Here is a 12,862-nt window from a genome sequence, read left to right as displayed (position 1 = left end):
TACAATAATATTTTACTGTATAAATAGTTAACTTCTAGTTTTCTTGTTAAAGGAACAGTTTTTATGTATGTTTCCAATATAGTTAGTTAGTCAAAAATATAATGTATAAAGGCTGGAGTGACTGGATGTCTGACATAATAGCCAGAACACTACTTCCTGCTTTTCAGCTTTTTTCTAACTCTGAATTAGTCAGCGACTTAAAGGGGGGGTCACAACTAAATATATTGAAAACATTTTTTATTTTGCACAGCCTAATTACCGAGTCTTACCTTTTATATTGAACAATTCCTTCAAGGACCATGTTTTAAGGGGTATTTTAAGATACCCCTTTTCCATTTACTAGGAAGCCACATAAAGGCCAAGTGTCCTGGTGAGGTTTGAAGAAATACCCCTTTTCCAAGTTATTAAAGCAGCTCTAAAATGCAGGCATATTATTTTCTAGTTCTATCCTTCACTACCAGCTTTGTTAGTTGGGATATTTCAGTTTCCTATTTGTCCATACAAATATGACAAAACATTAACTTGGTACACATTAAATCTGTGTATGGTGGGTTTGGAAGTTGGATGTGGATGTCCAGCTCTTGAACATTTTAGTGGCACTGATTAATGGTAACTGTATAAGTACAACATGACTCTATACTGTAATGTCATTTATGGGAACACTCCAAAGACTATTGATATTAAATAATAAGCAACATATAGCTGTCTAATCCGCTATCCTATTGCTCATACATAACGCTGGTCAACATTCCAATGGGTGTTTGATTCCCCACTCAATTGCCCTGGGGCAGCCACATATTCAATAAATATTCTATGGCAGCCTATTGAGAAAAAAAGGAGAACAGCAGGTAAGCAGATGATAGCTACAGTATATTTGAAATAAAGGACCAGGCATTTAGCAGTAGGACATTAAAGTTACTGTGTTGTAAAGGTGCAAATATGCTTTTAAAATGATTGGATGCCAACTAAAGCTATATAAACCTTACATACAAAAAACAATTAGAAAGGGCTAGCAGGCCTGCCTTGAAACTATGCAAAAAGTATTTGTGCCCATACATGCTCCTTTATAAGTTGTGATGAACTCCATTGCACCCCTTCAGCCTGCTCTCCTGAATAACATTACTGCTCTGGAAATACAATCAGCCTGACCTGCCAGTAATTTCAAGGCATCAATAGCTGAAATTGTGCCAAGTGAATAGGATGATAATCATATTATTAAAGCAGCACTCTGGAAGTGACAACATTTATGCCGTTGAAAAAGCATGCTCTTTGATTTGTGCACAGTTTACTAAAATGTGCATCTGTATTGGTGCATCGCATGCAAGTTTGCGGAGGGGAACAACCCCTTTAATGACATTTTATTGCTTGGCATATATTTTTTTAAAAATGATAGAATACTTGCTTGGTCTTACAGAACAATCATTTTTGAAGGGATCCTATGGGATACAGGAGTACCCAACAAAAATGTAGACATTTCTATCCTTTCAAAATGCACTAGTGATCAGTTTAATATCCCCTTGCTGAATTAGGGATACATGGCTAGCAGTCCAGCTACCAATGATGACTATAGGTCTCAGTAGCTGGAATTTTAAGGATATATACAAATTCATTTTTTTTTAAAGAAAATAGTTCTAGGCAAGACGCAGACACACTTCTCTGGAACTGTCCTTGGAAGACGTATTGAGTAAATACCATTACATTTATGCTTATGAAAATCAGGCTGGATTATTTCAGTTTATTGCTTTGTATGGTAAATGCATTGGTGTTTTGGCGGAAACCAGACAGTCATTAGGCCAGAACACCACCCATTCCTGAAATACATGCTGCCGTAGCAGTGTTTCTCTTCCATTAAAGACAAACATCTGTCGGGACACAGTTCATCAGGAAGTCACTTCACTATCCTGCAGGAAACTCCGTCAACTGCAAGATTTTTTAAGGGACAATAACATCATGTTAAATCAATTCACTTAATTTAGTTACCCATATAAACCTAATCAAAGACTGACTTTTAGTATCATACCTGCACCAGACCGATCAAAGCTAATAAGTAAATTGGCCAGTTGGACGCTACGGGTAACTACATGGGGCAAATTTGCCCGTTGCTTTAGCAAACCCCACACTTCTAGGGGGCAACCTGCTGCCAATCAAGTGGGGCATTAATCAACTCTGGGCAAATTTGCTTGTGGATAGTAACCCATGGCATCCAATCAAATGCTGGCATTTATTGTTTTACATGCAGCAGGCTTAAAAAAAGCCTATCACTGATTGGTTGCTATAGGTTATTGCCCAGTGTTGGTAATTGAGTTGCTTTGTGGCATTTGCATACAGAGAAGTTTGCAAGATTAAATGAAAATAGTTATATAGTGTAAATCAGATGAGCAGTGCAGGAATTTCATGCCAATTCCATGGATCAGAACAGTTTTCTGACCTGCTCCCCACCCTATCACATTTATATTCCGGTTTTCCTAATTTTTCCACGGGGTGGTGCTGCAGGAATTCCTACCTTGCACTGTTTTCCCAGCAAGACGCCTCAAAAACATAATAGAAGGAAGTCTCTGATATAGAACGTTTTTACAGCTTGAATACAATAGCAAAACACTGAGGATGATCTGGTCGGAAACATTAGAGTTACTGGATATGGAAAGATCAGCCTCATCATGTTGCTATGAAAATCTGTCCACCCAAGTAGAGTGGGTATGTAAGTAAATATATCCTTATTTTGGGTGTTTGAAAAGAATTTATATGTATAGGCGGGGGGGGGATTTTAGAACAAAGCTGAACTAAATTAACGTACGTACTGTTCAATTCTCTGTGACCCAGTGGTGGAACAGACACTTTAGTAAGACAAGGGGATTTGGGTTAATGGTAAGTTTCATGTTTAAGCCACACCACATCCTGTCTGTCATTTGGCACAAATGTCTAGTAATATGTAGCTCTGTCACAAGTTGTCGTTTTGTACATTTGTATATGGCTTATCTGTCATCAAGTCAGCCTTAGGATATGCTTGGGTTTGACATAGGCCACTGTGCTTTTATTATTATTAACGCCAGGGATATCCATCAAGAATCCAGTCCAGTAATTTAATCCAGTTGAATCCAGTAATTTAGTGTTTAATCGGGAGAATGGTGAATTAGAGAAGAAGGCGAAGACTCTCATATAGAGAAAGGAAGCCTGGTCTTTTTTATTTTGTGCATTATTTGAATCACTATAATTGCCCACGGACGGAAATTTTGAGGGATATTTGGCAGCATCTTCTGCTTTTTTTAAACCGTAGTAGCCAAAATGAATTGCTAATCAACTATTTGAAATCTGATAACTATAGAACAGGGGTGTCCAACCTTTTGGCTTCCCTGAGCCACATTGGAAAACTTTCTGGGGGCCACACTCGAAATACACACAAACACTAACGCTAGCTTTTGATTTGTTTTATTGTAATAGTAAAAGAAAAGAGGGTATCACAAACCTAGTGAGATTTTTGACATTGTGTTTGAGAAACTAATGTATCAATATCTGGTTAAATGGAAGTAATTCTCAGTGAATTCTCAAGGTGCTCATCAGATAATTTTTGTTCTAATTAGTCTTAGGGGCAGCTTTATTAATAAAATCTAAGTTTTTAACTTGGGATGAATAGGCTGTAGTTTATTCGAATCGTTCGAAACTAAGTTTTAGCGCATTCTATGAAATTCGAATCAAAGTATTTGCCCCAAAAAACTTTGTCCACCAAATGACTCCAAATGGGTTCTAGGAAGTCCCCCGCATCCATATCCATCCTGGGCCACATGCGGCCCTCGGGTGCGGGTTGTACACCCCTGCTATAGAACAAACATTGCACTCGGTACTCTTTACCCTTTAAAATACTCCTGTTTTAGTTCTTAGGTTCACTGACCCTGGCAACCAAGGTTTTATGTGAATTGCAGAATAAAGAATTAATAAAAAAGAAGGCAGCGATAGCACCTGAATAGAGAGTGGATTGTACTTTTTTTGTTTTCTATGCAGGAGGTCTCCCCAGTCCAACAAGGCATAATGATCCCTCCTTCCCATTACTGTCAGTTCACGGTGCTTGGCTGTGGTGAGAGGGAGCCGCGCTTTGGAGCCCAGTGCAATGTTTTGACAGTTGCTACAGAAATACCTATGCGCTGATACCTTGCCCTTTTTATTAATCTGATACTGACCTGCTACATATAAGAGAATATATTGCAAAAAGGCACTTTAGCCAGTGTCCCAAACTACAAGTATTGTGTCTCTGTCAGCGACCCTTCCAAGCCCCTCAACCTGTGAACCGAACTGACAACACTTTCCCCCATCAATGCTTCCTCAAAAATATGGAAATATGGAGCAGAAATGTTCTTTATAAATTGTGTATAAATAGGAGGAGTCATTTATGAAGCAAGTGCAAGGTGTAACATTCACACACAGTGCACGTGCCACAACTTTTGTGCAATTTACTTTATGAAGGCTGCTGCTAAACTGCATCTGTGCTTATAGATCTTGGGTTGGGGTTTGATTATTTGAAGGGAGAGTGCATGTTTTGTAGTGATGATCATGGCACTGGAAATGATGTCACAATGAGATTTATTAGGTACAATTAACTGTGTGTAGGTGCAATGTGCAAACAGAGCCTTGAAGAAACACTTCCTCAAAGGTACTTCGTACATTACTTAGAACATATGCAACTGGGAATTTGGTGCAAGGCTCAAGTATAGGGGAGTGTGAGTTAAAGGCAAATACAGTAGTGACTGGTGTTTGAATGGGGACAATTTATGTTCAGTGATGGGCGAATTTCTCCTGGAAAATTCACGAAACTCGAAAATTGACACTGACGCTCAATTTTGATACTGGAGTTAAAGTAAATGGGCATCTGAATAGTGTTGACGTGCAACAGTTTTGGGTTTTGATCATCTTTTCCGGCGCACGTCCAAAATTTGACGACAGTGAATTTTTGTGAATTAACAGCGGCGAACGAATTCGCACCTGCCAAATTTAATCACCCATCACTATTTCTGTTAGAAAGTGAGCCCTATGCTCTAGAATGTCATACAGTACCTACTAGGGAAGCAAAATTGTCTTGCAAATAATTTCATGAAGGCAGCCTGTGACATGCTGGTATATGAATACTTCATTCAGGAAGGTTTCTCTATCCGCCTGTCCGTAGACGGAACTCCCCAGAGAGCCCTGTGCTACAGTACTAGTGTGGAAATAGTTCATATTTATGATGTTCACATCTTGTAGCTGGTGAAAGAAGTAGTGATTTGTGTATTTATCCTTGACCTTGCAGAAAGGCCAACCAATGCACCTGACTGTTAGCTCTGCACTCAAGGGCCAAGGTTATGGGTGCTGGGACCTATAATTCCACAAATTATTAGACTGTATATCTATCTATCTATATCTATCTATCTATATCTATATCTATCATCTATCTATCATCTATCTCTATCTATCTATCAAATATTATATCTGTCTATCAAATATTCTATCTGTCTATCAAATATTCTATCTATCTATCAAATATTCTATCTATCTATCTATCTATCTATCTATCTATCTATCTATCTATCTATCTATCTATCTATCTATCTATCTATCTATCTCTCTCTCTCTCTCTATCTATCTATCTATCTATCTATCTATCTATCTATCTATCTATCTATCTATCTATCTATCGATATTTATCTATCATCTATCTCTATCTATCATCTATCTCTATCTATCATCTATCTCTATCTGTCTGTCTGTCTGTCTGTCTGTCTGTCTATCTATCTATCTATCTATCTGTCTGTCTATCTAGCTATATAACCTGAAAATAAAAAGGTGTGTTTACTAAAGCTATACATTCTACTCATTGCTACAGAATAGTGCTGAGTTTGGATGAATACAGATGAACGTGCCGGTGTAGGGAACTATTAAAGCTCATTAGGCAGGAGTCTGCAAGATGCCAGGCATGAGTTAAAGTGCTAGGAGATGTCAGAGCTATAAAATCAGGCTGGGGCAGATGTAAGAGTCCAGACTTCCTGTGGCCTATTTTCCAGTTTCCTGCCTCTAACCTACAGACATACAAGAAGTAACACATGGAATGCAGCTCCAGTTCTCAGGGAATTCGCTGCTCTCTCAGGCGCTGGGCTGTTTGCTCCCGGTTGCAAGAATTTCATAAATAAAAACAAACTTCTGTGTGAACACAACTATACTGAATAGGAATTCACTTTTATAGACACGCTTTCCGTTTGTAGGAATTTCTATTCACATTTTAAAGGTGATCGCCTATCATAGGCATTCACAGATAACTCTTTTGCTCTAACAGCAGGGATATTTAGTGGAAGTTTAAGGGAAAAAGGTTTTCCTTACACGGTGACCAGTGGTGTAAGTAGATATTACTGGGGCCCACAGCAAATGAATGTCAGGGCCTTCAACATATCCAGAGGTTGTCTCTTTTTACCAATATATGTTGAAATTGCTCATGGGCCCCCTATACCTTCTTGGCTCCCCTGCAGCCGCCTGGTCTGCTTCCTCTGTAGTTACACCCCACACAGTGACCATCTAATCCAGGGATCCCCAACCTTTTGAACCCGTGAGCAACATTCAGAAGTAAAAGAAGTTGGGGAGCAACACAAGCATGAAAAATGTTCTTGGGGTGCCAAATAAGTGCTGTGATTGGCCATTTGGTAGCCTCTATGTGGATTGTCAACCTACACTGAGACTCTGTTTGGCAGTACATCTGTTTTTTATACAACCAAAACTTGCCTCCAAGCCTGGAATTCAAAAATAATCACCTGCTTTGAGGCCACTGGGAGCAACATCCAAGGGGTTGGAGAGCAACATGTTGCTCACGAGCTACTGGTTGGGGATCCCTGATCTAATCTATAAAGCTCATTGCTCTAGATTGTTTTACTTATTCTTACTTATCTTTTAGCTGTACCCACTTTTCTGCATCAAATGGTTTACCCAAACTCCCTAGTTCCCATGGCCACTCACCTTAGCAACCAGTTTAAAGGTAAAAAAGAACACCCAAAGGGGCAGATCACTGTGATACCACCTGATGGTATATTGTAGACAGGTATATTCTAAGACAACCTGCAACCTCTATTTTGGTGGGTTTTGTGGTTTATCTCTTTTTTTTGATCATAAACAACAGATTACATTACAGTAAGTTATTTTTCAGTACCAATACAATAGAACAGTGAAGCTGTGTAGTTAAGTAAACATGGTGATGTCATAATATGTGAGATGTTCTACAAACCATTGTCTAAATAAAAACAATCTTAATTACAACACAGTAAATCAAGGTATAACAAAATTGAAATAAGATTAAAGTTTGAATAGAATTAGAATTTAAAATTAAAATTAACGTTTAAAATGCTCGAATTCTATTTAAAGCAATAATGAATTCACAGTTACTACACTCTCAGTATGAATGTGTTGGCTAATATGCTTATATTACAAAAGAAAGGAATTCTCCCCAGAATCAATACAATTTAAAATAAACCTTTTCTTATTGGCCTCTATTGTTCTAAGATAAATGGACCATATACCTTTAAAACGCTCCCTTAATTTCTGGTTCCCAACGTATTGCCTCTTGTACGCACAGATTATATAAATAACTCAGTAAGGTTTCTAATGATGGGGGTATTTCCTTTATCCAATGTAAATATATTGACTTATGAGTTGCAGCCATTAATAAAAAATGAAAATTTAAAATATCTTCTGAGATTTTAAATTCTGAATCTTTATTCTCTACTTGAATAGCATTTATCTGGTCTAATAAAGCTTTGGTGGGTTTTGAATGATTTCACCTTTGGTTCTGCAGCTCTGTGGACTTTAAACTGGTAGGTTGTCATTAGGGTAGCATACCTCCCAACTGTCCCGTTTTCTGAGGGACAGTCCCGCATTTGTACTGGAAAGTGCTGACTTGCTCTGCACTCAACAGCCAGAAAAAAGAAACAAAGATTCTAACTTAATTGGCTTTTGGCAGAGAGCCCATAACAGCTAACAGGTGCAAATAAGATACTTTGTAACAATTTTGAGATAAGCAAATAAGTAATTGAAACAATTTCGAAAAGGAGGACCCTTGGGAAAGTAAGACTCACAGCTTAAAGGGCAATTCACCTTTATTAGCAAAACTGTAATAGCTGGAAAAAGAAACACAGAAATATGTGCACAGCATTTTTTGCCCCCTTTTTATATGTTAGGAAGTATGGGGTAGCACTTACTGTAGGAATCAGGCAGACATTCGCATAACAATATAAATTTAGCTTAAGCATTGACCATATTACTTTCACTTTCTAACTGGAGAAAAGCCGAATAACAGTGCTGAAAATTCAAAAACCATAATAAATGAAGAGCAATAAATGAAGAGCAATAAATGAAGAGCAACTGCAACTTGTGTCAGATTATCATTGTATAGTTGTCATAGTGTACAACCAGCTTGGACTTTCTGTATGTTAACTAGGTAGTGGTTATAATATCATGGCAGTGTTTTTATATCATTATGATTAATAATAATAATAATAATAATTTGGAAGGTAAAACATATTTATCCTATATTATACATACAGTATCTGTGCAGTGCAATGAGTTTGCTGTATGAGTGATGCACAATAGAGGAACAGGTGCCACCTTGTGGTACATAGGATTCAAAGAAGAAAAATATTAATTTACATTTGCAGGGTGTTGAAAAGGATAAGGTGTATTTAAATGAAGTTATTCAGTTTTTCCTGCCACAATGTCTTTCTCCTGTTTGATACAACAATACAGCTATTGTATTTGTTTCTCTCGGACGGATCCCTTAAAGTCACTAGCCAAGCTGTGCTCCCTTAGGTGTCAGGGTCCACAACCAGCATGTTCAAAAGGCCACAGAATAAATATGCACCAAGATTTATTTACAGGTTCATATGAAAATGTGTTTCTGCCCATTAGTTAGGCTTACAGTTCCTCAAGATATAGAGCTTTTCTCCTTCACTTTCATATACTGTAACTCTAGCCAGTAGGCGACTTACAAAGTGAAAGAAATAATAAAAATATAAAGTTTGTGAATATTATTTTGAAAATGGCTTTCTTTAGCACAGCCCAGAATTTCACAGTTAAAAGAGACGGGGCATACCAGTATAGGGGTAGTGTTACTGTCCTATTTATTAAAAATTCAAATGAGTGTACCTGCTCATTAAAAGGATGCTCCAAATACTCAAATTCAGGCTATAGATTCGGCCGAATACTGAACCGAATACTGAACCGAATCAGAATGCTTCCAGCACACCGAAAAATCAGGAATGCAGATGGAAATAGCCAGTACAAGTGCAAAATGCCACATTTTATATAGTTCAGATTTGGTTCGGTCAGGATCTTAAATGCAGGCAAATCCAAATCCTGCTAAAAAAATAGTTTGGCTGAATCCCTACCCAAATCTGGGATTCAGCACATCCTTAGTTTTAGCCCTGACTAAACTCTTTTTAAAAAAGCACATATTTTTACTTATTTATTAAAAGATACTAGGGATACATTGAATCCAGGATATGATTTAGGATTCAGCCGTTTTCAGCAGGATTTGGATTTGGCTGAATCCATGTGCCTGGCCGAACCAAGTCCAGATCCTTGAAATCATGTGACTTTTCGTCACACAAACAAGGAAGCAAAAAGTTTTTAGCTATTTGTGCGGTGCCCGGTTCTCTTTAGCCCTTCCTACCCCTAATTTACATGAGCAAATGAGGGTTTTCATATGAAAATTATGGTCCGGATTCGGCTTGGTATTCGGCCAAATCTTTCACAAAGGATTCAGGATTAGGCTGAATCCCAAATAAGTGGATTCTGTGCATCCCTAAAAGATATGAATAAAAAAAGTACAAACAAAGAAATGGAACTAATATGAAAAAAACCTAAAAATCATAATCTTCATGCAATTACATATGAAACCACCTGAAAACCTCTTAAAGCTCAAAGCAAAGAAAGATTTTACAACTGGAAAAGGACAGCTGCCATTCACTTTTACATGGCCTTGTCAGCTTTTAGATGAAGTTTTGAATTCGCGTTTATATTAATAAATATAACATTTTTGGTGGTTTAGAGTAATTAGTTAAAAACATTTAAAAAAAAAACCATTCTTTTTAGCTCTAATAAATATAATTTAGGGAAAAAGAGAAAAATATGAACATTATTTAGTCGGCCCCTTAGGGTAGTTTGACCAGTGATTAGAACAGCTAAGAGATATCATAGAAGCCTGACTTACTGATGATATGCAGTACTTTGCTTTTAAAAGCTCTCACTGTAGGATGATTTTGTCTGTTGCAGGTATGGAGAGTGCAATCACACTGTGGCAGTTCCTGTTGCAATTACTACTCGACCAGAAACATGAGCATCTCATCTGCTGGACGTCAAACGATGGGGAATTTAAACTGCTCAAGGCTGAAGAGGTGGCCAAACTCTGGGGGCTTCGAAAGAATAAAACGAACATGAACTATGACAAACTGAGTCGAGCCCTTAGATATTATTATGATAAGGTGAGTTAAAAGTTCCAAAAATATTAATAATGCAGTATATTCTGTTACATTGTACTATTACATCTCTAAAATCATTTACTTTTGCTGTTATTCTTTTTAGAACATCATCAAAAAGGTCATCGGACAGAAATTTGTGTACAAGTTTGTTTCCTTCCCGGAGATACTAAAGATGGATCCGCACTCGGTGGAAGTCATCAGGGAGAGTGTGTTGCTGCAGGACAGCGACTGCAAGATCCCATCTGATCTCAGAGAACATCATAAACAAACACTGGCAGCACTGAAAAGTGCCAGTCGGAATGAATACATCCACTCAGGCCTGTATTCCTCCTTCACTATTAACTCCCTGCAAAACCAGACAGAGAACTACAAGGTTATCAAAACAGAAAACCTACAGGAACACGAAGAGGAGGAGGAGGAGGAGGAAAAGGAAGAAGAGGAGGATGAGGAGGAGGTCAAACCACCCATCAGGAGCTTGGTGGAGGAAACCAGAACTGTTATAAGATTTGTTACAAACAAAACAGATAAGCAAGTGGTATCCTTGCCAACTACATCAGAATCATCAGCTTTCCTTTCCTCCTCTTTGTCTACTAAAGGTTCTTCTCATAAGTGCTCCAATGCAGCTAGTGTGTCTTCAGCATCTCCTTGTTCTTCCCGTTCCCCATCCTTGTCCCCCAATCTGTCCTACCCAATTGACCAGAGAAGTCTGTTCCTTGATTACTCCTGCCATAGCACAGATTTCATGGAACCATTAAACCTCTCTGCAAGTTCCAAAACAAAATTATCATCTTGCCATCCACCGAAAGCCAAGAAGCCCAGAGGCCTAGAAATCTGCTCTCCACCTATGCTTCTCTCTAGTAGTGATATTGGATCCATTGCTCTCAATAGCCCAGCACTTCCTTCAGGATCCATGACCCCAGCTTTCTTCACAGCTCAGGTAAGAAAAGCTTCACAACTACAAGTATTATATTTGTCACTGGTGCAAATGAAAAGGAAAAGCACAAGGGGGGAATGTAAGGAAAGAGAAAAACGTTAACGCTAATAAGATTAAAAGTTCACATTTCACAATCTAGTATGTTCTGCTTTCCTAAATATAAAGGCATCATCGCCCAATCTGTTGCTGGCTCCAGCCCATGACTACCTGGACTTTAAAAATGTTGGTTACACCCACCAACAAATTGGCTTAGACTAATTCTGGCTATTAAATGTGATAATGGCCATGATACGGTTTCGACTGGAAGGTTGCCATTGATTTGTCAGTTTATCTGCCCATGTATGGGGACCTCCAAGAGACATCTGGCTGAAAATCAGGCAGGTTTGATTTTGCCATTGGACGGGGACCACATCAGCTAGTTAGTGTGGTTCTCCCACCGACAGCTCATATACCAGCCTTTTGTAATCCAACCATTTGGCCCTAGGGCCAATAACCAGATTAAAGCTCAATATCATCTCCCCAAGGTGGGCGTATTATATTTAATGTTTAAATGTTTTTAGCAGACTTAAACTCGCAATAGACGTGAATATTTTACCCTTGACAAACGATCGGACATCCCAATCTTCCGTTCCAATGTTCCGTCCCAATCTTTCTGCCACTAACTAGTCAGATTAAATAAAGTAGTAAAAGTACAAATTAGACAATGTTCTGCCCGTGACAGTAATCGTAGGAAACTTATGTCTGACAAATAGTAGTGACAGTCACCCATTGATATCGTCAGACAGAAATTATAGTTAGCAGACAGAAATCTTCTAACCTGTTCAATAGACTAAACAACCTGTCGCCATGGTACAAAAAAGTTGGGACGATCCACACACGGTCTGAAAATTGTACTAAACTTCGATTCGAGTGACTAACTCTTTGCATCCATGGCTAGCTTTAAGGCATAGCGATCCCTTATCTAGAGAACCCCAAGTCCCAAGCATTCCAGATAATAAATCCTATACCTGTACAAGACAATGAAACAAAGGTATAGTGTATTACAAAATAAAAAACATTAAACTTACAGTATATCCTGTGGTGCCTGTTAAGTCCAGTCATGCAGATAAGTCAACTCCTCTTAAAGGGGACCTGTCACCCTAAGAAATAATTTCAAATTCTTTTCTATCATGTTAGTTGAGCAAAATAAACTTTATTTACACTATATTTATTATTTAAATTTTGTTTCCTTCTGTTTTGGAATTATATGATCACAGCAATCAGGCAGCTGCCATTTTGTGGACACAGTTATTAAGGGAAATTGTGTATCACCCCAAAATCTTGTGTATGCACCAGAATGAGGGATCTAATGTCCATGTGCAGTGCTGTACACAATTATAGAGCCTGAGGAGGGAAGGGGGAATGTGAGGAGAGCTGTGACATCTAGAAAGTGCTGAATGGAAAGTGAAAG

General features: G+C 38.2%; 1 protein-coding gene across 3 annotated transcripts in view; it reads left to right on the top strand.

Moving 5' to 3' along the window:
- The window catches only part of elk3.S (ELK3, ETS transcription factor S homeolog), a 29,467-nt gene that overhangs the window by 11,128 nt on the left and 5,477 nt on the right, over positions 1-12,862 (top strand). Inside the window, exons 1-3 of one of the 3 annotated variants that reach the window (XM_018256050.2) lie at positions 2,590-2,698; positions 10,273-10,481; positions 10,582-11,415. In XM_018256050.2, coding sequence (XP_018111539.1) covers positions 2,605-2,698; positions 10,273-10,481; positions 10,582-11,415 — 1,137 coding nt within the window. In that variant the 5' untranslated portion in view covers positions 2,590-2,604. Of the gene's footprint in view, positions 1-2,589; positions 2,699-10,272; positions 10,482-10,581; positions 11,416-12,862 lie in introns of those variants that run through there. The other 2 variants (XM_041588656.1, XM_018256049.2) reach the window with 2 other exon arrangements.

The sequence above is a fragment of the Xenopus laevis genome, chromosome 3S (assembly GCF_017654675.1).
Source record: "Xenopus laevis strain J_2021 chromosome 3S, Xenopus_laevis_v10.1, whole genome shotgun sequence".
Lineage (NCBI taxonomy): Eukaryota > Metazoa > Chordata > Amphibia > Anura > Pipidae > Xenopus > Xenopus laevis.
The sequence above is the reverse complement of the archived record's forward strand: the minus strand, read 5'-3'. Positions and strand labels throughout refer to the sequence as shown.